Genomic DNA, 24,523 nt, shown 5'->3' on the forward strand with positions numbered 1-24,523 from the left:
TGCCCGTGTGTGACACAGGCTGCTGCAAAGACGGGTTTCGTTTTTACAGACTTATCACCTTCCTTGGGCCTTTCATGCAGCAGAATGATGAAAGGCAGGAACCTTATGGCAGCTGAATAAAATTCATATCCCAGCAGCTGTGAAAATGTCCCTGCCTTGCTTTTCCAAGGAGCCCATGGAAGAGCCTGGTGACACCCATGGGTGCCACCTCCTGTCCACAGTGGCTGCTTTCCCTTGGGGCTCTTCAGACATCCATGGCATGTTCATCATCCCAAATCCTCACCCAGCACATGCCCTGTGGGTTATCTTGTGTTGATAAGATGGGTCTGTGTTGCCCCTGATTTTCTTGCTTTCAAGTGTTTGAACCTTTGCAGCACCATTCTCACACTGCTTGATGTAAACAATACGTATTTTTAGAATTTATCTGTGTGTTTTGCATAGTTGTTCTCTGAGAGAGAATTTGACTGATGGTCACAGTGACCAATGGGGTCAGGAGTTTGTGACCTCCTTGGGCCAATCTGGGCCCTCTGTAAAAAGTGTATATAAGTTAATTAGAGTAAGATAATAAAAAGCCTTCCATGTTTGACCCTGATGCTGCCTGCTGTCCTCTGGGAGGGTCCACACCCACGTTGCAACGTGAAGGGGTAACAGGTCTGAGCCTCCTGAGCCCAGCCAAGGGTGGTGTGAGCACAGGAGAGGGGCAGCAGAGCCATTCAGCACCCAGGGTAGGGCCCTTCTCTCAGAGATGGCTCTGCCATCTGATTTCAGCATTGTCAGCCCTGCCACGTGGTGTCCTGTGCCTTGTGAAGGAGGCAGCCAAGAGCCTCGAGTTCTCTCAGATAAATGGCTCAGCTCAGAGCACTGTGGCTTGATGCTCCTGAAGCTGCTAATCCTAATTAACAGGCTTTTTCTGAGTTCCTTTTATACCACTCCAGCAGCCCAAGTGGGCTCTGAAGTGAATGGAAATTACCCCATGGAGCGCTCGCTCTCCCTGGAGATGTTGCTATGCCGACCTGCTGGGAGCAACTCTGGAGGCTCCCTCAGCTCTCCTCCATCCTGCATTGTTCCTCCTGTCAGAGAGGCTCAGGTGGGGCCAGAAGGGTGGCAGAGAGGGCCCAGACTCTATGAGTTACTTCTTCTGGAAGATGTGAGTAGAAGAGGAAAAAAAAAAGTAGAGAGGGCTAAAATCGTGTCGAGCATCAACAACAACAAAGCATCCTGAAAGACCTGAGGGTCCTTCTGACAGAAAGTTGAGTCAATTTTCTCATGCACAACCCTTTAAAAAAAAACAAACAAAAAAACCTCAATGACAAAAATAATCCCACCAATCAATTATTTTCCTTTTTTTTTTCTTTTTTTTTTTAAATTGGAGATCTGCAGGCAATGGGGCATTTCCCCTGGGTTTCTTCACCCACTCTGATGTGAGCACGGGAAGACAATGGTGTGCTCTACCCCAGCCCTTCACAGCAGGTGCCTCCTGCCCTCCATGGGCTGCCAGAGGTTTTCTGATGGAACCATTTCTGCATGAAGGGAGGCAGCTCCCATCCCATGCAGACAGGAGTGTTCGTGCCTCCTCCCTCACCCTGAGCCTTGGAACATTTTTGGCCACTCTCATTCTCCTTAAATTCCATCTTCCCAAGGCCTACAAATCTGAGGCATTAAGAGGAAGACAAATTATAATGAATGCGTATTAGGAATATAAAAAGTAACGACTTAATATAACTTTCTCTTCTCCCCTTCCCTCCCCCTTAGTGACCTCATGTTTTTTAACATTTTGGGAGCTGCTAAATCTTGGAGGGATACAGAGTGTGCCAGGGAGAGGTGGAGGTGCTCCATTTCTGGGTTGGAGCTGAGCAAGGGGTCCCTGGGAAAACAGCACCTTCCCCCCTGTGCCTCACTGGCACTCAAAAGTGGGGCAAGAAAGGGGGATAAAATGATTAAAATGTTAAAGTGCCACTGGTGTGGGCCCAGACCTCTTGAGGGAGGACTTCTCCAGAGCTTTGGGTTAGGATGGCTCCAAAATTACCAGCAGGAATGGGGATGTAGAAGGGCTGGAATAAAGTTCACCAAATATTACTGCCAAACCCCCTCCCCACCAAGACACTTGGGGAAATATAATTTACTTTATTTACAATGTCAACAGACTGAGGAGGACAAGCAAGGCTTTCTCCTGCTTTACAAATAAATGACTTTAAATGGCTGGGACTGCTCCTGAGCAGGGCTGACTTGAAGCAACTTCTGCCTTTCTTAAGGCAGAATATGGGTTTCTTAAACACAAAAATATCCACCACCTATCAAAAATATCAGTGACATTTTTCCCTACTTTCCAACAAGACAGTTTTCTCTAGGGAAATAAATTTACCAGCTCCAGTAACCCCATCAGGAGGGGGACAGGAGACAATTTTTACTCTTCTTACAAGGCGTAGACAGACAGTGGTGAGGATGGGCAGTGTATAATGTTGTTTATTATGTATCATAAAGAAGCATCCAGAAATCTCAGTCAAGGACCAAGCCCCAGAGTGCCAGCCCCTGTACAAACACACAGTAATAACAGAATCCCTGTCCTGAAGAGCATACAGGCTAAAAATGGTTCCTTATGTGGCATAATTTGGAGGGGAAGAATAGGAACTGGAGGCAGAGAAATGACAAATCAACCTTTTTCCTGATTTCCTTTTATATTCCAAAGGCCACAAGACATAAATGCTGAGATCATAATTTCCAGTCCCCATCATTAGACACTAGGATAGCAGAGTGATAGAATCATCAAATCATTTAGGTTGGAAAAGACCTTTTATGATCATTGTGTCCAAATGTAAATCTAACACTGCCAAGAACTCCATTAAACCACCTCCCCAAGTGCAACATCTCCACATCTTTAAACACCTCCAGGGATGGTGACTCCACCACTTCCCTGGGCAGCTTGTTCCAAAACCTGACCACCCTTCCAAGTAAGAAATTTTCCCCAATATCCAACCTAAACCTGCCCTGGCACAATTAGAGCATATTTTCTCTTATCCTGTTTCTTGTTATCTGTGAGAAGACACTGACCCACCCCTCATCACACCCTCCTCTCAGGGAGCTGTAGAGAGCAATAAGGTCCCACCTGAGCCTCCTTTTCTCCAGGCTGAGCCCCTCCAGCTCCCTCAGCTTCCCCTCATCAGGCTTGTGCTCCAGACCCTTCCCCAGCTCTGTTCCCAAACTGACCCCAGGGGTTGAGGTGTGGCCTCAGCGGAGCCCAGCAGTGAGGGACAGGTCCCTGCCCTGCTCCTGCTGGCCTGGGATGTCCCAGATGTTTGTCTTCACCACGGCAGGGGGATGTGCAGGGCTGGGAGTGTGACCTGCTGCTCCCTGGGAAGGGGAGGCAGGAGGTGAGGGAAGCCCAGTGTCCACCTGGCTGGTGAGGCTGGCAGCATGAAGCTCCTCCACCAAATTCCTGGGGAGGGGAGGATGTTGAAACCTCCATGAGAGGAGAAGGCAGCACAGCCTTTAGGGGTCTGAAAAACCCAAGGGCTTTGCAGCAGCCCTGGTGCCTCTGTCCTCCCTGCCCAGAGCAGCACAACCCCACACTCTTTCTGTGTCTAATGCCAGCCTAGGAGGGCACAGAGGGGTTTGACTCTCAGGATGACACTGAGCAAGACAACTCACAGCTCCTGTGTGTCTCTGTGCCCTGGGCTCCCTCCTGATAGCTGCAAAACCATTTTATAAGGAAACTGGAGCCTTGCAAAGTAATTCCAAAGGAACGGCAGATTTTTCTTTTTGGCTTTTCTTAGCTTTTTTTTTTTTTTTTTTTTTTTTTTTTTTTTTTTCTTTTGAGATACTATAGAAAATTAAAAGCATGATTGAATTTATACATGCCTTTATTTATTGTGCTGTGGATGATGGGCACAGACTTTCCTAAGCCAAAAAGCCCCCTCCCTCCTCCTTCCCCAGCCTTAGTAATCAGCTTCCTTGTGCTCCAGCCCACGCTAGACTATTTTCCTCTGTCAAATCCTCCATCATTGGTTAAATTACCTAGGTGTGTGTTGGCTTTATCTTTTTTTGGTGAAATTGTACAATCTTTCAAGTCTACTTTGTCCGAGTCCCTGTCATCCTCTTAGGCTTTTTTTTTTTTTTTTACACCCTGTTTCTCTCCTGGCTGATTTTGTAAAAAAGTCTAATTTCAACAAGTTGCTGCTCTCAGAGCTGAAGTCTGTTCTCCAGTGCCCATGATAATCAGATGTGCTCACCAAGAGCTCCGAAGCTCCAGCAAATTTGCAGCCGTTTGGGCTCCATTGCAGAGGGTTGTTAATTTTTCCCTTCCACCCTCCCTTTCTCAGCTGCTCCCCTTGCACATTTTGCTCCCTGTGCTCAGTGCAGCCTCCACTGCCTGCACACCTTTCAAGCCACCATCCTGCTGGGGAGATATCTGGCACAGACCCTGGTTTGCCACCGGGGCACACTCCCACACACCCCTCCGACAGCTGCCTTGCCAAAAGTGAGGACGTGCCTCACTCAGAGCCCGTCGTGTGAGCCAGTTTGAATCTAGGATGCTCTTTCCTTTTGGCTCCCCACAGAGATCACAGGACCCTGGTTATTCCAGCTCCCTGTCGGTGCAGGGCTGAGTCATAGGAGGTTTTTTTCTGTTGCTACATCTAATAACGCTTTGCTACTGGGAGCAGAACATCAACCAGCTTGGCTGGGAGTCGGCACTGTCACCCAGCAGCTCCCCTTGTCTGCAAGTTGTTTTGATTCTTTTCTTAGACTTCTCCTTCTCTGTGTCTTTCTCTCTAAAACATTAATTTCCTCTAATTAGAGCTTCCTTAACAATTCTTCCCCCCCCCCCCCCTCAGTTAATTTCCTCTAATTAGAACCTCCTTAATAATTCTTTTGCTAAATCAATTTCCTCAGTTAGAACCGCCCGCCACAATTTCTTTCCTCCCTTTCAGGAGCTGTCGGAGTAGCTAAGCAAATTATGCTTCTGAGTAACCTTTATCTCTTACTTGGTATTTTAAAAGAACTGTAACAGGTTAGACAGGCACAATTTCCCCTTTCAGAGCTCTGCTGGTCTGACCCCATTAGGTTATACTTAGCTGAGTGTTGTACTATTGTATACTTAATAAGATGCTCTAGCTGTTCATCTGGAACCCAGGTAAGGCTGCATTTGTGAATGAATTAAACATGACACTTCATTATTCAGATCAGATTTAACGGCGTCAAAATCCGTCTTTAAACCAGATCAAATTGCTCTCCAAGAATATGTAAAAAACTCCTGCCCCTGATAGCTGTCCTGTGAGCCATCCTTTCCCAACTTTTCCTCTGCAGCCATGCCAGCTTTCTTCTCCTGACAAGCCTTTTAAGTCCTAATTTTTTTTTTTCCCTAAAACATGCTGGTTTTAAAAAAAGATCTTCTCTGTTTCTAATTTACACAGTAAGTAACTATTAACGGCCCACTGCTTTTCACAATCATGCTGTGGGCCACATCAGCAGCTGGTGTAAATGGGGAGGCAGCCAGTTGACACATTATAGACCCTGGGCCTGAGTTTCCTCTCCTTTATTACTCAGTTTCTCCCCAGATGAAACTGTGTTATGCGTTTCTCCATCTCTTTAAGATGGGATCAGCTCACTATGTTTGTCCTTAAAATCCATCAAGGACAACTCTCTCCATTTCCTGATTTTATGAGGAAACAGGCCAAGTGATGATGGCAACTGGGAGAGGTCATCCAGTTAGACTGAAAACTCTTGTTTTATGCAATTATGAAAGAAATAAAGAAGGGAACACACCTGAGCAGCAGGAATGCACTGGTAGCTGTGTGTTCCCTTTCCTACACCCTTTCCTCAGGTTGGCACCGACCACCCAGCACAGCTCTGATGGCACCAACGAGTGTCACTGCGTGGGACAGCACTGCCCCTCTGTGATTCACAGCCCGTGAGACACAGGCTGAGGAAAACTACCTCACAACAGGCTCAGGAGCCTTCTTCTGGCCTTTCCCACAAGGATTCCTCCCTCTTTTGGCTACACCCAACTGCAGAGCCTGCCCAGAGTCCTGGTCACCCGGCAGAAATGTCACCGTGGGCCCTGAAGAACCTGCTCCAGTAAGGCAGGTGGGCCCTTGCAGCTCGTGGAGTGCTTTTCATCACCGTCTGAGGGGAATCAGCAGTGCCTGGGTGGGTGGGTGTCCTGGAGTGATCCGTGAGGAATGCTTCAGAGATGCTCTGCGGGGAGCTGGGGGAGGCTTGCAGCAACTCCGTCCTCGTCAGTGCCACCATCAGATGTCTGGGCAGGCCCAGAATGTTTTAGCCAAGCCCAGCTTCTGTGGGGAAGCTGCTCTGCTTTTCCTTTTCCACACTATTTCCTTCTGACCTTTCCAAGCTTCTGTCACCCCACAAAGTCTGTTCTGGTGGAAGTGGTGCAGAAGTCATAAGATGTATTTTATTTCCTTTGCAGTCTTAATAACTAGGCAGAAAACTCCATTTGCCATCGCTTCCCTTGAAATTTCGGAGTAGGATTGGATGAAAAAATGAAATGCATTAAGGTTTTTGTTTTTGACAAAAATCCCTAATGCTTGAGATGGGAATAGGATGTTTTTGGGTAATCTTACAAGGAGTAAAATGCTGGTGGTGTTGGAGAGAGGGCTGTCTGGAGAAGGGCAGATTTTCTAAAAAGATATGTTAGAAGGCTAAAAAAAAGCTGTTTGGTTCTTCTCAGAAGAGATGAGAGAGCAGGAGGAGGGAATCACCAGTGGGGTTGTTCAGACTGACCACAGCAGGAGAGACGCTGTTCTCTATGCCCCTCGAGAAGCCCCTCTTGCTGGTGCCCAGTCCGCCCCAGCTGAAGGAGGGCTAGAGATAGAGATAGGCAATCCAGTAGACGATGTTGAAGAGCAGGAAGGCGGTGGGGAAGAAGACTCGGGAGTAGGAGTCCAGGCGGGATATGTGGATGCGGACCCGCCCCTCCCGCCACATCCCTGTCTGGCAGTCCTCGATGCAGCAAAAGAACCTCTCACACTCCTTCCCCTCCAGGCACGGGGAGCCGGGGTCGTCATCCTCATCCTCCTCCATCTCCGGGGGCCAGTGCATGATGTGGTTGATGTTGATGGTGGTGAAGGTTGGCATCACCTGTGCACCAGCGGGTGGCTGGGAGGGGGAGATAAAGGCAGGTTAAAAGAGAGGAAAAGGCAAAAAAAGCCTCTGTTCCCCACCCAGCTGGCAATAGATCAGATCATCATGGGTGCAGTTCAGCGGAGAGGGATGACTGATCATCCCCAGTCTCTGCACCTGGTTGTGAATCACCACTTTTGAGTGCTTGGGGAACTGGCTGCTCCCTGCATGACTGTGAGTAGTGTTCTTCCTGGCACCCCAGGGCACAGCCCTGCTCAGCAAAGGTCTGATTGCACCAATTCCCCATCTGTGCCAATAACAGTCAGTGCAGAAATGTGACCTGTTCGATCTGTTCTGGCCTCTCCCCTCATTTCCCTGAGCTCAGATATCACTGAAGACACAGCACACAGCCCAGATGTGTCTGCTGCTTGCTGCCAGTTACTGGAGAAAAGCTGGGCACAGGCTGTGTGCCTCTTGCCCATCAAGGGCCTCAGGGAAGAGCTCTGTCCACCCTGGGGCATGTAGGGTGAGGGGATATAGGGGTGTACTGGGAAATGAGCCTGGCCCAGAAGAGATATGTCCTTTACTGTTTCAGTTCTGCCCCAGTTCAGAAGTTTGTGTGTCAGAAATACCTGCCATGAGCTTGGGCAGATCTCATGAAGAGAATTATGACCACCATGGGTTCACTATCCCCACACTCAGGAGGTCTTCTGATGGAATTCCACAAAAAAAGTCAGTTTCTGCCTCTCTGTGACTTAAGATACCTCTAATCCAGAGATCAAACTGATACATGTGTCTTACAGTGGCATTTACATTCAGTCGTATGAGCCATTCTAAATGGCTCTGATAAGCTCTCCAGCAATTCTGAAGAGAGCACAGGGTGCCCTGGCTCTGACAGGGCCTTCCTTGTTTTAAGGGAGCCTCAGCTGCTTTCTCTGGTTGTGTCTCACCTCTCAGACCCAGCACACAGTGGTGTGGGGATGAGCTCAGTACAGGTCAGGCACTAAACTGTCGCCCTGATTTTTTCAGCCTTCTGATGTCTACATTTTTGGAGTTTTCTCACTCATTGTAACATAAAAACTAAGAGTGATGTTTTGTAAACTGTGCATTCCTTTCTGGGGGAAGGACAAATTGATGGACTTCTAGTTTGACCAGTGGGGTCAAAGAGGTGTCAACCTCATCCTGCAATCCCTGATCAAACTCCAAAAACTATTTAAACCCTAATCCCAAAATAAACCTCCTTCTTTTGCTCGCACGATTGAACGGAGTTTTTTCGTGTCCATCTGGCAACACTAAACCACATCAGCAGCTTCCAAAGCAGGCTCAGGAAGGACATTTTTAAACAGCTCGGGGTCATAACCAGCATCCACCTCTGCCAGCCCCTGTGACCTACCAGCCTGGCCTTCCTGTGGCTGTGCTCCAGTGGTTTCTTGTTCCCCACCAGGTAGTTGAGCGTGGCGTACTCCATGAGGGCGGCAAAGACGAAGATGAAGCAGACGGAGACGAAGAGGTCCATGGCTGTGATGTAGGACACACGGGGCAGGTGCTTGCGGGAGATGGTGCTCAGGGTGGTCATGGTGAGCACAGTCGTGATACCTGGGGGAGAAAACAGCTGCCTTAAGTACTGACAAGCAGCACTTCCGTCTTCAACACCCCTCAGAACAGCCCCTTTTTCCCTCTGCTCTGGTTGTCTGGTCCCATTTTTGCTCTGCTCAGCCAGACTCTGGCTTTGAGGAACTGATGCTCTGTGAAAAAGAATGACAGTGCTCTATGGAAATAGAGCTCTGACAATGCTCTGTGAAAAAGAATGATGTTTGAAACTCAGGTTTTGAACATCACACAGCTCATCAATGTGGACTGGTAAATGAGCTGGAAACTCAGACTCTGCATGAGGCTGGGTTGATCATGCAGATGAGGTTGATCCTCATCTCCTGTCCTCCATGTGCCTCAGCACAGCCTCTAGAAGGATCTGTTCCATGATATTCCCAGGCACAGAGGGGAGGCTGACAGGTCTGTAGCTCCTGGGGTCCTCCTTTCTACCCTTTGAACAAATGGGTGCAATATTTCACTTTTTCTGGTTACTACCATGGCTTTTCAGGTATCATGGAGAGTGGGTTGGAAACCACATCAGCCGTGCTCTGGGATGTATCTTGTCAGGTCCCACAGACTTTTGGATATTCAGGTTCCTCAGGTGGTCTCAAAGCTGAGAGGGACACTTGCAGTGAGAGGGACTTTGCTGCTCCAGTCCCTGCCTTGCAGTCCATCCACTCTGGAATGTGGGGAGAGGCTGCCAGTGAAGACTGAGGCAAAAAAGTACCTCAGCCTCTTCCTCTTCCATTTTTACCAGTTTTTGCCAGTTGTATTCAGCTTGCTTTGACCTTCCCTTTACAGCTGACAAATGTGGAGAAACCCCTGTTAGTATCCTCTGCATTCCTGACCACATCCCTACACAATTGGGTATTGTCCCTGTACTGCTCTCAGGATACCTGTCCCTGCTTCCACTGCCTGTGCATTTCCTTTCACCCTTTAAGTCTGACCAGAAGCTCTTGACACATCCATGCTGTTCTCTTGCCTTCCTTTCCTGATTTCTTACACCTGGGATTGAGAGCCCTTGTGCTCTTTGGAAAATGTCCTGAAAAATCTGCCAGTGCTGTTCTGCTCCCTGGTCATCAGGCTGCCCTGTAGCAGATAACAATCACAAAGTTCCCTTTATTTCCTTGGTCTCATTCCTACCCATAATTTTCAATTTGCTCCTGGCTATTCTTCAGAGACAGCTCTTCACGATCTCTCCATTCCTTGATGCAGAGGGCAAGTGCGTAGGAGGTGATAAGGAATTTCTTTTGACATGAGTGGAGCTTGGAATTGTTTTTGCAGAAGCAGAAATGCTCACGTTTCTGCTTCCAGAGACGAAATGTCAGGAGCCAGCAAAGGATCAGCTGCAGCAGTTGGTATTGTGATCTCTTCCACTGATTTTCAGGATGTGGGGAAGAAGCAAGAAGTCCACCTGTTTCTCCTTCTCCAGCATCCACCTAAATCCACCTGCCACCCTTTCCTGAGGTCACCTCAGTGGCTCTGGGGGTGAGCATGGCAGAAGATTTTCATGTTTTCCTGCTGTACTTGCATTAGCAGATGTGATGTGACTTCCCATGTTTCTGAAGTGCCAGTGGAACTGGTCCAGTTTACATCTCCCTAATGCAGGCTGGCAGGCTCGAAATGTGCTGGGGATCATTTGTATTAAGTACAACAGGGGCTGTGGAGGGAATACATTATTCTTCATGTGCTGCAGTCCCTTCCCATAGAGAGGGGCCCCTCTCCTGGGGAAACCTGCCTTTGTTTTTTGTGACAGTCACTAGAGCTGGGCACATTTTCCTCTTGATGTTCATTCTATTCCCAGAGACAGACTATGGCACACCCTCACCTTCATTGGAAATGACACTCCTTTCCTCCTCCTCTCTCCATCAGCACCAGACTAATTAATTTTGAGAGGGAGGTGGGGAGACATGGCCATCATGGATGGCCTGTGAATAGCTGATGGCCCCTCCTCTCCTCTCCATCCCCACAGAGACCTGCAGGCAGGGCTGGGAATGCTACCTCCAATTAAAGGCAAAGTCAGCGGGGCTGATAGGAAGGACAGCACTGAGAATCACAGCTTGCTGCAAAATGCAGATACAGCCAAAGCGTATTAGAGGCTTGGGAAGATCTCCCCAGCACCTATCAGAGCAGCATTCAATCAACAGGAGCGTTTCTCCTGCCCCAAGGAGCCACTGCAGTTTGCTGAGAAAATCTAAACAATAGGCAGAGCTGTTGTCACTCTCTGGGTCCTGTGGGGTGACTGACAGAAAAAGGTTGTACCCACAGGGCTTCCAGCTCCTGCCAGAGCCTGGGGCTCTGTGCATGCAGCCGAGCAACTCTGCCCATTAACCCTACAACCTTCCTCTCAACAGCCCTACACAGAAGCCTTGAAAAGTTGTGAGGAAACATGGAAAATGTGCATGGGAGAGGAGCCCTTAGGGCAGCACTGCAATGCCACAGCTCAGCCTCTCCCTTTTAGTGCATGAGAATATCCCACTGCCAGCCTGGAAAAGGCTGTGCTTGGGTTTCAGGTGAAGCCAGGAGAGTGAGGTGCTCTCCTGAGATAATCCAGCAGCCCAAGCCAGATTTGGTTGAGCTGTGGAGTGTTACACACAGGAAGCTGGAGTGGAACATTCTCTGGTAAGCTCAAAAATGCCAGAAAATGGCTTCAGGAGATTTTGTAATCCAACACTGCCAGTCTGCTTGCCTGGCAGAGTTTGACAAGCATCAGACATGCATCATCCTGTCTCTTACCCAGAGATGTCCTGGCTGGTGTAGAGTCTCTCTTGATCCAGAAGGAAACCCAGGAAAGAACGACAGTCAGGATGCAGGGAATGTAGGTCTGAATGGCAAAGTAACCCATACGTCTGCTTAGGTCAAAAGAAACTGTCATCACCATGTACTCCCCTAGGAAAAAGCAACAGAGACATTGGAATTGTAACATGGGGCTTCCTAAAGCAAAAAAAAAAATCAGAATTTGGAGTTTTTGGTGAGGTTTTCTCATTTGAAGTGCCTGTCCATCTGGTTTTGCGGCTGCCGAGATTGTTAACTTCACGTGGTTGGCTGAGTAGGTTTGGTGACTCGCTGGTTTTGTGGCCAGTGGATTCTGTGGCTACCTGGCTGGCTCTGTAGCTGTCCTGCCTGATGTCTTTGTGACTAATTGAAGAGCTGGCTTTGTGGTTGCCCAACTGGCTGTTTGCCTGGCTGTCCATATGGCCACCAGGCTGCATTCATTCTGGCCTGACCGAGGACACTGAAAAGCACTCAGTTTGAAAAAGTTTCAGAGAAGGGACTGCAGACAGCATTTATCTCCAGCTGACTGCTGCAAGGGTTTCTTTTCTACAGAAGCTCTTTGGCTGTAATAGGCTCCATGGCCTGGCTTGCTAACGAACTACCTGAGCTGTGACAAAGGAGGTGTCCTTCAATCACTTCCACTGAGAGTCTGCTTCTGCCCCTGGAAAAGGCATGTGGTGCTGTACATCCTAATTGCTCATTTGGCGACTTACAGTGGTGGTTCTTTCTTTTTTTCAGGGGCTCACAGTGAGTGTTGGAAGAAAGCCACCTGACAGCTCTGGGGTTAAGATGGAGCTTGCAAGCAATTACCAAAAAAAGAGAATTACAAACATCAGAGGGCCACTGGTGCATTCAAGGCACTTTCACTTCTTGTCCCAGTTTGTGCTGCCTTTCTATCCTGGCTGCCACTGTTAAGAGCAGCAGCTTTCTGCAGAGTGGGAGAAGAACTGCTCCTTGCTGTTTCAGAGGGTTTAAAACTATGAGCTCACCCCACCTTCAGGAATCCAGAGGCTTTCCTCAGTTGTCTGTGGGAAGGAAAGGGGATGTGAGCTATTATGAGGAAGAGGAGGAGGAGCTGAAGGGCTTCCTTTTTTTAGTTTCTTCACACATGCAGCCTTGTCCCTGTTCGGGTGTTCATCAGCCTGGCACGAGTTTACAGAAGGAAAGATTGAGACCTGCAAGCTCTGATTTCTCCACCCCTAAGCATCACTCAGAGACTACATAGTGTGCACACACTGCAACAAGAGGGGATTTAAGTTCCCTCTCCTCTCCCTCCTGACCCTTCAGTTAGGGATAGCTAATTTCACACCAGCATTGTAGCTTCATTCACATCAGCACTGTCACCCCACAGTTCACAGGTGTCAGTGGCTCTGGCCTCTCCTTGCTCCATCTTCCCCTCATCCTTCATCCCTTCTGCTCCCTCCAGCCAAAGTCCATCCCTTCATTTTCAGTTTTTTTTTCTCTGACCATGCTGCTGTAACCTTCCTTCCCCACTCCTCTGCCTGCCAGCAGGTCTCCAGCACAGGGTGCTCCTGTGGGCTGCCTCCCTCTAGCCCTGGTTTCCTGTTTGAGACATTTTGGTTTTCTAAAATTCCTTTCCCAGGGAATTTTCTGTGAGCAAGAAACAGGTTTCTGTAAACTATACCTATGTTTTCATTCTTTTCCCTAGGAGGGACTTCTTGATGTCCCTCTGCTCTGACCAATGTGACTGAAGAAGTTTGTCTCCTTGTCACCAATCAAATTGGTCTGGGTAAAAAAGTATATGAAGAAGATACATCCCAAAAATAGAAGAACCATTTTCAGCCTTCTGAAATCGAAATCTGTGTCATTGTGCTGTACAACAGCATCACCTCCCCTGGCCTCACCTGCCCCAGTCCTGAGGACTTCTGAGGTGTTCCTCAGCCCCGTGAAGTCAAACTGGTAGAGCCTCCAGGTGCGCTGGTCGGAGACCTCGATGGAGTAGCGTCTCCAGCGATAGACGATCTCCTCCCGGGGGTATCCATCTGGGGAGATCCAGCCAGGGCATCAGTGCAGAGCATGCCCTGTACCCCCACCCCGGGCACCAGCCTGACTGCAAAAGCACTGACACCTCACTGCCATCTCACCAGAGCCGTCCTGCAAACGGGAGCCCTTCAGGCAGGTGTTTGTGGTGCTTTTTGTTTTGGATTCCCTGAGGTTTTCCCACACAGAATAGGAGTAGGGGCTGCATCTCCCCTCCTGGGCTGCTTCAGATCCTGGGGATGGGGAAGGGACTGCCAGTGTGGGAAATGGATTTATGGAGAATTCTTAAAGCCTGACAGAAGGCTCACATAATGTGCATCTGTGTGCAAACTTTGAGATAAGAAATGCTGACTTAGAAATGCCATGGGATAGGATGGACATTGTTGAGAGAGAAATGGAACTAGGAACAAGTTTCAAAGGATGGCCTTGCAAATAAGACTGGATACTTTGGAGAAATAGAACTATGAAAGGTGCATTGTAGTAGGACTTTAAGGCATTAATAGCATTGTGTGGCAAAAACTAATAGGACAAGAAAGGCTTATAATGCATTGTAATTAGGATTTGGCTTTTGATTGTGATGGTGTAAATTGTAGCTGTAAATAATATTGTGGTGTAAATAACATCTGTACTGTCTCACCCTTCACATGAGATTGAAAATAGAATAAAAGTTTTTTAAACACCTCTCAGCTGCCCCATCTCTGGGTCAGAAAAGGGAATAATCCAACATGCCAGAAAGAAAGCACTGCCAGAAACAGAGCCTTTCTAGGGATTGCACTCCTGGGAATGAGACCAAGAGGACTCTGCTGGTTTGGAGAGGAACTTCTTAGAGGGTGGCAGAGCAATGGAGCAGTGTTCCCAGGGAGGTTGTGGAGCCTCTCTCTCATGATTCCGAAGTCAAAACTCTGGATTCAAACCCCCACCTGGCTGCACTCCTGTGTAACCTGCTCTAGGTGACTCTGCCTGTCAGTGGGACTGTTATAGGTGATCTCCAAAGGCCCCTTCCAGCCCTGACTGTTCTGTGACTCCACCAGCCTGAAATCTTTAAGGGTTTTATCTCCCTGAGGCAGCTGGCACCTCATGAGTGCCATCCCAGCAGGATTACACTGGGAATACAAAGCTGCCAGCATGGTTCTGGCTGCTCTGTGTGCCCCCTGTACTCCTGCCCTGGGAGCTGATCTATGGAAAAGAAGGGGTGCACTCTCCAAGGAGAAGAAAACCTGGCCCTGCAGGCTGCAGCACAGCCTCTCCTGCCTCTGGCTCTCCTGATAAAGAAACAAGCCTGCTGTAAAGCAGGGACCTGGGAGAAAGTCCCTTGGAGGAGGATGGAGTAAGGGTTTGGCAGCTAACTAACAATGTGTTCCTAATTATCAAGCATGTAGGGCATGCACCATTAATTAGCAAAAAATGAGGGGTGGTGGGAGATGAAGGGATGAGATTTCCTCAGCATGCTGCCTCCTTCTGAAGCACCTCAGAGCTCTGAGCTGCATCTCTTCAGTGGCAGGGAAAGCAGGAGAACCCAAGCTCAGATGATTAAATCAGATTCCCCACCCACGCATGAGGACAGGGATCTCTTGGTGCAGAAAGGCTCCCTGCAAAATTACCAGAGGAGATGTGATAACATCAGAAGCCCTCTCTGCTGAAGAGTCTGGATGAGCAGTGACTGAGAGGGGAGCTCTGAGTAACCCTCCTTTGGAGCAGAACATTTCCAGACCAGAAGAGGGAAGATGCAAGGCAGGACAAGTGCCATTTATCCACCAGAATATATCTGTGTGCTGTCGGAGTGACCAGGTGGTCAGTGAAATAATCTCCTCCAACCAACCACCCAAATTAAGAAAAAACTCAGAGAAGTTGAGAACTTGTCCCTGACAACCTCTGCTAGCCCAGGAGTGGGAAGATGCTTCAGGCCATGAAGGGTAATGGCTCAGGAAGGGTGAAATTAAGAAATTAGGTGACAAAAATGTAGCTAAAAGGGACAATGGTTTCCCCAGGAAAGTATTACTCCACTGAGGTTTCTCTGCTCACCTTCTAAATCTATCTTTAAAATATGTATACTCACAACTGGAAAAAACCAAAGGGCAGGAGTGAGTGTCCATTGGGAAATTCTGGAGCTGGAGCAGACATTCAGCCTCGATTGTCAGCCTGAGACACGGAGAGAGAGAAAGAGATTTTGAGCTGGTGAAGTTGGTTGGATTCCAACACCTAAATGTGACAGAGGCATTCTCACTTCCTTGAGAACTAATTTGCTGAAGATCAGTCTGTTTGCAGGAACATTCCAACCAAAAATATATGTTTGGATATTTTCAAGGTGAGGAAAAAACATCCAAGTTTCACCTTCAAAAAACCCCTTTTCTTTAGTCAACTTTTCAGATTCGTTTATGGAAGCAAGAAGTTACAGGAGCAAAAAGCCAAATGTTTATTAAGAAAATAAAACAGAACGGACCAAAACAACATTTTAAAGGATTTTAGCTTAGGGAACTGTAGCCCTGGTTCCATGCCTGAAGTGTTTTGGTTTTCTGATTTTTTTTCCTTAAGGAATTTTCTGTAAACAGGAGAAATATTTTTGTAACTGTACACTCTGTTATTCATTCTTTTTCTTAGGAGGGATTTTTTTCTTAATGTCCCTCTGGTCTGACCAATGTGATTGAAGAAATTTTCCTTTGTTTCACCAATCAAACTGGTCTGTGTGAAACAGCAAAAAAGAGAAACACATCCCAAAAATAAAGGAGTCATTTTCAGCCTTCTGAATCCCAGAGTCTGTGTCATTGTGGTGTAAAACAGCATCAGGGAACCACTCGACCCTCTCTTTGCTCCCTCCCCTCAGCAGAGCCTGCTGGGCGTACCTGAGCGTGTAGAGCACTTTTCCGTCATTCCAGATGCGGAGGAGCTGGTTGGGAGTGGTGATCCAGTGGGAATCAGCCCGTTTGGAGTTCCTGAAGAAGGTGTCGGGGATCCAGATGCGGCTCACCATGTTGGTGTTCAGCGTCAGCGCCTTCAAGGTGCTGTTGAAGCGCAGGCGCCGGTCGTACCACGTCTGGGCAAAGAAGATGTCAATGGTGTATTCCTGGGAAAGGCAAGGAAGAATGGGGTTGTGGAGTGTAGCAATGTGTCTGTAAAACAGGCCATTCTGATGTACCAGCCAAACTGGTTGTGAGGAATATTACCAAACCACCTGCAGTTTTGTTGTTGGAGTGCTCAGGAATTCATCAAGGTTACAGAGAAAACAACAGGATCAGAAATAAGAAGAAAGCCTGAGAAACTCTCTGCAAAAAATGTAAATCCCAGACAGGGGATGCACAACGTGAGGATAGACATTGACCAATTGGATGTCCTGAAGGATGTGTGCCTGCCTCAGGAAGAAGCAGCTTGGCCAACCCAGAGATGTGTGCCCATGAGAACAGTAGACCTAAAATCGATATCTGCCGTGTAATGTAAACAATAAATGGCTTCTGTTGGAATCAGATTGGTTCTGTTATTCAGTGGCCCATTTCCCCACTGCAGTGGAGTCCCTGGAAGCTCTCAGGGGAATTCCCAGGGTCCTGCCCTGGAAGGACACACCATAGAGTTTCCACCTAGACTGAAAGAAAAGGCTTCCCCCATGGTGACTTGCAACACTGTGATCCACTCCAGTTTGCTTTCCCCATAAGTCCCTAACTGTACTGGTTTCTCCTTTCCCTGTTTCCCCACTGCTTGTGGTATCCCTGGTGGCCTGCCCTGTGTCCTCTATAGGGCACTGCCCTTTGCCCTGCCCTTTGTACCACTCTGTGCCCTCTGACCATTGGTTCCTGACCCCTATTTAGGCCAGTGCAGACAACATGGCAGGTCTTTGTTCTTGATTTCCTTTTGGCATAAAGGAATAAACCTCACTGGAACTGATCATACAAAGGCCTTTCTTGCCTCTCCTTGCTGAACCTAACCATGGCGTGTGTGATGTGTGAGCTTGGCTGCTTTGCCTGAATCCCCCCAAGCAGCTTCTCCACAGGAGATGCTTATTGGGATATAGGCAGCAGCTCCACTATCTAAAATCCACGCTGCTACATGGGGTGTTCTGAGAGGGATTCAGCTCTGCAGCCAGTCACAGCCAGGACATTTATTTTCTCAGTCTGGGAGCAGGTGTTGGTGACCACTGACACCTTTCCGGGCTCATCATTAGCTCATGGCCAGGGCATCCATGGCACACTTAGGAAGAGCCAGAGACTCTGTGTTTAGTGGTGGGCTGAGCCTGGCCCTTGCCTGGAAAATCAGGACCAAACAAACAAGACCTTGGGCTTCCTCTTGGCAGACAACTCAGTACTTTTAAGCACAGGCATGAAGGGGCAGTGTGGACATTGACTGAGTCCAGCCTTAAGTTCAGCTACACATTTCAATCTCAGGCAGGGAAAGCTGCTCACCAGCTTAGCAGAGAAGGCAAGCAGACAGCTCTTTCTGTTATTTATTAACAATTTATTTATTGTTATTTATTTATTATTTATTGGAACAGCCCAGCCCTGTTCCACACACCTAATTTGTACACAGAGCAACAGTAATACTGTGCATAAATCTAGTGACAATCTACCCCTTGCTACAGGACACACTGCAAAGGGTTCATGTGAAAACTCAGAGCACTCTGGGTCCTTGGGCAGATACCCCTTGCTGGAGATTACAAAAGAAATCTTGGGCTGCATGGTCCCAGCTCTAGGTGCAACCAGTTAAAAATCCTGATGGAAAAGAGATTTTCCACCATAATAAGGACCTTCAGTTTTGGTGAGAGAGTGTGTCCTAGCTCATGGATAACTGGCAGTTCTGGGAGGCAGCTCCTGCCTGGATTGGACTGGCAGTAGCCCACACCATTAGCCCACCACTCTGCTGCTCGCTGCTGCAAGGCAATTTGCTCCTGAGAAGGTGCTAATTAATGCCATGCAGGAACAAGTCTGGCACCCAGCAGCTGTCTGAACCAGACCCCAGATCCAGTTCCACCCCTACATGTTACAATCAGTCACCTGCTCTGAGAGCTGCTGACGTGACCTTTGGTCCCTTTCGCTCCTGTTGAACCCGAGTGACCCTCACTGCCTCCCCCTCTTTTGTGTGCAGAGATGAAGAAAGCCTGACTTTGCCATCCCTCCCTCTCATTCTCCTCCTCCCTGTATTGATTTATTCTCGGTGGAATTTTTTATGACTGCAGCACATCCTCCCCGCGCTGCCCTCGCTGCTGGCTCCGAGCGGGCTCCTCCAGCTGCCAAAATAGCTGCAGCCCTCCCCTGGGACAGTGTGTCCTGCTGGGGGCGGGCAGGGCAGGGCAGAGCACGGGCCCCACTTCATCTTCCTCACCCCTGCTCCCCTGGCAGCCAAGAGAGAGCAGTGATGGGTCCCCAGCACGTCCCTTGCATAGGAATGAGGTGGTGAGGGAAGAGCTCGGCTGAGTCGCTCTCCAGGCTGATGCTTCACCCTGGTGAGACACTGGGATGAGCAAAGGGACAGGGTCCTGATGGATGTCTGAGTGGGGAGAATGGGGACAGGTGCAGCACCTTCAGAGGGGTGGCTTTGCCTCTACAGTTCATTCAAAACAGATGTGAGAGGGCACAGGGCTAAGGACAGCAGCAGCCCTCACAGCCAAGTGCACAGGCATGTGTTGCCCCTGCATTTCTTGCTTTCAAGTGTTTGAACCTTTGCAGCACCATTCTCACGCTGCTTCATGTGAACAATGTGTATTCTTAGAATTTATCTGTATGTTTTGCATAGTTGTTCTCTGAGAGAGAATTTGACTGATGGTCACAGTGACCAATGGAGTCAGGAGGTTGTGACCTCCTTGGGCCAATCTGGGCCCTCTGTAAAAAGTGTATATAAGCTATTGGAGTCAGATAAAAAATAGCCTTCCATGTTTGACCTGCAGCTGCCTGCTGTCCTTTGTGAGGGTCCACACCCACATCACAACGTGTTGCCCCTCTAAGTGAAGGAGTAACAGGCATGGCCACTGCTGGGGCGTAGGAGAGCCCATCCCATCACCTGGATGTGCTGGATCACACTGGGTACTGCTTGGATGTAGGGTATGTGGTGATGGAGGCATGTAAAAATGCGAAATAAAAGTAGCATTGGCACAGCGTTGGGGCCAAAATAGCACAATATCTGACATGTTCTCCCCCATCACTGCACACCCCGTTTGAGTTCATGTGAGTTTACTTAGCTCCTCCTAAGTAATATCTCTGGTGTAGGAGAAAGCAACCAAAAATGCAGTGATAAATTCGTGTTAGATGTCACTATCAGCGTTTAACTCCCAACTGGAGTCACTGGTGACATCTCACTTCTGGGCTGGCTGCTCAGTTATGTCCTGCTGTAAAGTTCAGCATTCAAGTCTGGGACAATCAATGCCAGCACTCTGGAAGAGTGGAGGGTCAGCTGTCCCAGGGGCTTAGCACTTATTGTCAAGCCCAGATTTCCAGGAGGGATCAGCATTAAAGAGCTCCTCTTGTGCCATTCATAGCCAGCCTTTGCAAAAGGTGTGGTGCACAAGTCATTCAGCTCCTCTGAACAATCTGAGCTGTTATTGTCACTGTCCTGTGGTTTGATCTAATTTCAGTGGCTATTATTAGCACAGCTATTCACAAGGCAGAACTTAGTAGCTGAGCTGGCTCCCTTGCCTCTCTGTAGGGAGCCCATTGGGAAATTTTGGCATTTACAAATGTATTTTCTTTCAGAATTATCTGAGGCAAGATTTATACAAAAGTGCTCTGGCCTTTGGGAGGACTTTCTACCCTTCCCACTTCCTCCCCCATGCTGCTGAGTGAGTGAGTGAGGGAGCAGCTGTGTGGCTGAGCTGCCAACTGGGGTTAAACCATCACAGCTCCTGGAGAATTCAGCACCTGTTCCCATCAGGAATCCCCTCTCTGATGCTGAGGAGCCTTGCATGGCTGGGGTTCTGCACTGATCAGCTGTGGGAAGGTGCTCAGACCCTTCTCTGGGCATTATTGAGATCCCACTTAGCTGTAGGCATCTGCCAAGGTGACTAGAACAGGAGGAGTTTGACCATGGGTTTCTTACAGCCCTTAGAGAGGGGTAGGGACTTCTGGAGGGAGATCTCCATATGAAGAAATCCAGGTTGTCTTCTGGAAACACCTCTTACTCTTCCTGACCTTGGAAGAGTCCAGTGATCAAAGCTGAGTGGCTGGAGTTTGGCAGGATGAGCTCAGCCCCTAAATCTCAGGGCACAGTTTCTCCATCTCCTGCACCTCTGTAGTTTTTCTCTGCCCCTGACACTCAACCATCAGAAAGAGAATTCTCAATGCCTCGATTTCCCCATGTGGAAAAGGGTTATTGTAAAATACGCCTCCACCATTACTGCACCATCTGCCGTGCAGCACATGGAGGTTGTTAACTTCTCCCTGAAAGCACAGGCATTTTTAGTGTTCTCAACAGAAGGAGCTAACGAAGGAAGGAGGAATTGCTTTAACAGTTTGGCCACACCATTTGGATCACACGTGGGGTAGCACACACATGTTGGCATGCGTGCAATATTACGTCAAATTTCAGTCATGAAACAATAAATCACACTCCCCATAAGGCAAACCCCGAGGGCTGCCCACCCTAAATGCTGTTATGTGAGTTTATCCCGTGCTGAGGGATGCCCTGCAGCTTTGCCTCTGCTGCCTGAATGTGTTCATGTCCAACCCAGGCTCTCAGCATGTCCCTGCTGGCCCTTGGTCCCTGTCACCACCTGGCACTGCAGCACAGTGATCAGCTGTCACCCTGCATTTTCGTGCTTTCGAGTGTTTGAATCTTTGCAACCTGATTCTCACACTGTTCCATGTAAACTATATGTATTTTTAGAAATTATCTTGTGTTTTGCATAGTTGTTCTCTCAGAGGAGAACTTAACTAATGGTCAGAGTGACCAATGGAGTCATGAAGTCTAAACTTCTTTGGCCAATCCTGGCCTTCTGTAAAAAGTGTATATAAGTTAATGGAGTCAGAAAAATAAAGAAGATTTCCATGTCTAAAACCTGCTGCTGCCTGCTGTCCTCTGTCAGAGTCCACACCCACGTTGCAACTTGTGACCCCTCTGAGTGAGGGGACCACAATCAGCCCTGCTGTTCCTCATGTGGGCAGCACAGAAGGCTGGTGGAAACACAGTTCCAGAAGGTTGGCATAACCTGAGAACATTCAATGGATAGAATGGTGTTTGGTAAAAAAAATATTTGTGAGGAATAAAAGGATGGGGAGCTGACAGGAGTGTTTCATATTGGAAGAAAAAAATAACTACAAAAAGATTTGATTGCACTCTCAAATCCTTTCCTTTTTTTTTACGAGTTTGCTGTGTGAAAATTCATTTCTAAGAAAACCCCAAACATTTTCAATCCAAAAGAAAAGAGACTTTTTCAGAAAGCAGCCTGTCCCCAGCACAGGAGAGCTGGGAGCCGGCCTTGTGTGCTACCCTGGTGCCTGTTCCTTGGGTTATCTCTGCTGCTCTGCCCTCACAGATGGGGAACCAGCCCATGCCTCCAGCCAGAATTGGCTTTAGGAACTCTGCTCTGGACCAAGTTCCACCCTGGCTACAGAGCAAATATAATTTAGGGCTACTGAGTTTCAGAACAACAGCTTTAACTCACAGGGTTTGCATGCCAAGATTTGAAGTGAACAGTGTGTGTTTTCAGGTTACCTTACACACCAAATAAACACAGCTGGGCTCTGCCAAAACATCATTTTTCATATGGCTTTTATCAGGTTTTTGTGTTCAGTTCAGCTGACCCCTCTCAAGGGTGCCATTAGTGGGATCCAGAGGGGGACTCTGGTTCTTTTTCTATGTTAAGAGCTCAGCTTTCTGCCAAATGCCAAAAAGAGGTGCAAAGCCACGAGATGAACATGTCCAAGGTGGCCTCCTAAATTAGGATAAAATGAAGGATTAAAATGTGGTTTTTGCAACTCCACTTGCATTCAACAGCAACAAGAAAACCCCTAAACAGAGAGCTCAGAGACCTGGAAACACCTTCCTCAATTTTCCTCTGCTGGAGAGAGAGTTCAGCCTCTTCCAACTCAGAATACTCTGTGAAAAATCCTAAATAACAGTGAGGCTGAGAGATTAATATCCTAGACAGTCGCTTTCTAGCTTTCATTCTTCTGATATTTGTTTTTACTCATAGAGCTCCCTTCCCTCTTCACCTCTAAGCAAATCCCTCACTGCAGTCCAATAAAGCAGGCTGCTTTCCTGGGAAGCAGGGACAGCATTTCAGGTGCTCTGACGTGAATGTGATGTTTCCATGCTGTCAATCACGCAGCCAAGCAAAGCAAATATTACAGGCAAACTCTTAGGGATGCTGCAATTCAGGAAATTCTCAGAAGTTCTTCCTTGGAGGAGACCCAGGAATGGGGTGGATTTTCTTTCAAGGGCTGGGAGGATGCTCTGTGCAGGTCAAGGCAAGGGAGCCTCTCCTCCAGTCTCCCTCTTCTGCAAAACAGGGTCCCCCCCATTCAGACACAGCTGTGCTCAGCATGTCCAGACCCCCACAGGTGCCCAGGTGAGCACTGTCCTCTCCAGGACACCCCACACACCCTCCCAAGCCTGCAAACATCCCAGACAAATCCTGGCTTGCACCACACATCTGTCTCCACATCCCAGGGAACATATTCAACCATAGTAAAAAGCCTGAGGATGCCTTCAAGACTAAACAAATAACCTAAATAAAATAACTGTGGTTTAGAATGATCTCGACATCTGAATGCACCACTCCTTGTCCCCACAGCTGGTGGGCTGGAATGTGCTTCTAAGCATGGCATGTGTGAGCACCCTCTGAGGGCAGGCACAGAGGGGACAGGTACCAACAGCATGTGCTGTGCCCGACACTGACCACTTCAGGGACTGGCTGGGCAGTGCCAGGCTTCTCCCAGTTCTCCCATTAGTAGTGTGAAACACCTCACTGGTGGCCACCTCCACATCCCTGCTCTGGGAGAGATCTGTCTCTCCAACACAAAGACCAAAAGAATGCAAATGTAAGTTTAATTCCACTTCCAAGGTCCTCCTCCCTCCAAATCAGACCCCAGAGAGATTTCTGGACATGATGCTGGAGTGACTAGGGGAGCTCTCAAGGACAGCAGGAGCAGAGCTGTGATGATCTGTGTTTTCAAGGTGACACACTGAACTTCCCATCTGTTTCACTTCTGCAGCAACACCGGCAGCACTGACCTTGCCTGAATGTCTTCTGCCTCTGTCCAGGGAATCTCAGTTGAAACAGAGTTCTTTTTATAATACAAACGTGCTATTAAAAACCATGTCCATGTCCTGTGCTCGTGCCAGGAGCTGTCAGACAAGTCATGCTATAAATGCTGCTCTGTCGATTGCAAACTCCCCCAGTCACAGCTTGCTCACCCCTGGAGCCGGCAGATGGGAACTGGACAGGGCTTTCAAAACTCTGCTGCCTTCTGACATCCCTGTCTGCCTACTCCCCCACACCTCTGCTCCTTCCTGCTGCCGTGGATGTGCAGGTGGGGATCATCTAAAAGGCAGCTTTTACACCCCTGACAGCCAACCAGCCCAAATCCTTCCTTCAGAGATGTTCCCTTGTACCATCTCTATCTGCCCTGCAGTGATGTTATCTCCTCGTGCAGCCCCAGGGCGCCTGTTCCTCTTTCCATGGGAACACAGGAGCCTCTCCCTGTGAGCCCTGGGGGCACAAAGACTTACACGTGTGTGTTTTAGCATCTGTTAACAGCCATTACCCAGAGGACCCAGCAAAGTCCTTGAGGCGAGACATGACATCAGCCAGGCTCTGCTTTGCAGGAGCACAAGCCTGTCTGCGCTGTCCCTGATGAGGTTATTACTGAGAAGGCAGAGATGTGGACACGAGATGCTCTATGCAGATGGGGCAGAATTGATTAAAGGGGAAGGTACTGAACACTTTGCTGAAATATTATGCAAAGCACCTCAGGGAAGGAACCACCTCCTTTTAGCTTGATTTTTTTTTTTCCTCCACTCTCAGGACAGGACATGCCCTGGGTGCAAAGTCACATGGAAACACCTTCTGATACAAACAAAGATGCAGGCCAGTGTCCACAGTCTCTGGAAAATACCTGGACAGAGCAAAGCCAGGTTTGTCCAAAGTCGTGTCTTCATGTCACAC

The 24,523-nt window shown here is 48.4% G+C and overlaps 1 protein-coding gene across 1 annotated transcript in view; it reads right to left on the minus strand.

The window, feature by feature from the left end:
- Positions 1-4,843: 4,843 nt before the first annotated feature.
- The window catches only part of LOC310917783 (gamma-aminobutyric acid receptor subunit gamma-4), a gene marked incomplete at its 5' end in the record, with an annotated part of 39,526 nt that continues 19,846 nt past the window's right edge, over positions 4,844-24,523 (minus strand). The window contains 6 exons of the mRNA XM_083876318.1: positions 4,844-7,113; positions 8,471-8,673; positions 11,404-11,556; positions 13,308-13,445; positions 15,500-15,582; positions 16,284-16,504. Coding sequence (XP_083732444.1) covers positions 6,820-7,113; positions 8,471-8,673; positions 11,404-11,556; positions 13,308-13,445; positions 15,500-15,582; positions 16,284-16,504 — 1,092 coding nt within the window. The 3' untranslated portion in view covers positions 4,844-6,819. The remainder of the gene's footprint in view (positions 7,114-8,470; positions 8,674-11,403; positions 11,557-13,307; positions 13,446-15,499; positions 15,583-16,283; positions 16,505-24,523) is intronic.

The sequence above is a fragment of the Zosterops lateralis genome, assembly GCF_965231275.1.
Source record: "Zosterops lateralis genome assembly, chromosome: 21".
Lineage (NCBI taxonomy): Eukaryota > Metazoa > Chordata > Aves > Passeriformes > Zosteropidae > Zosterops > Zosterops lateralis.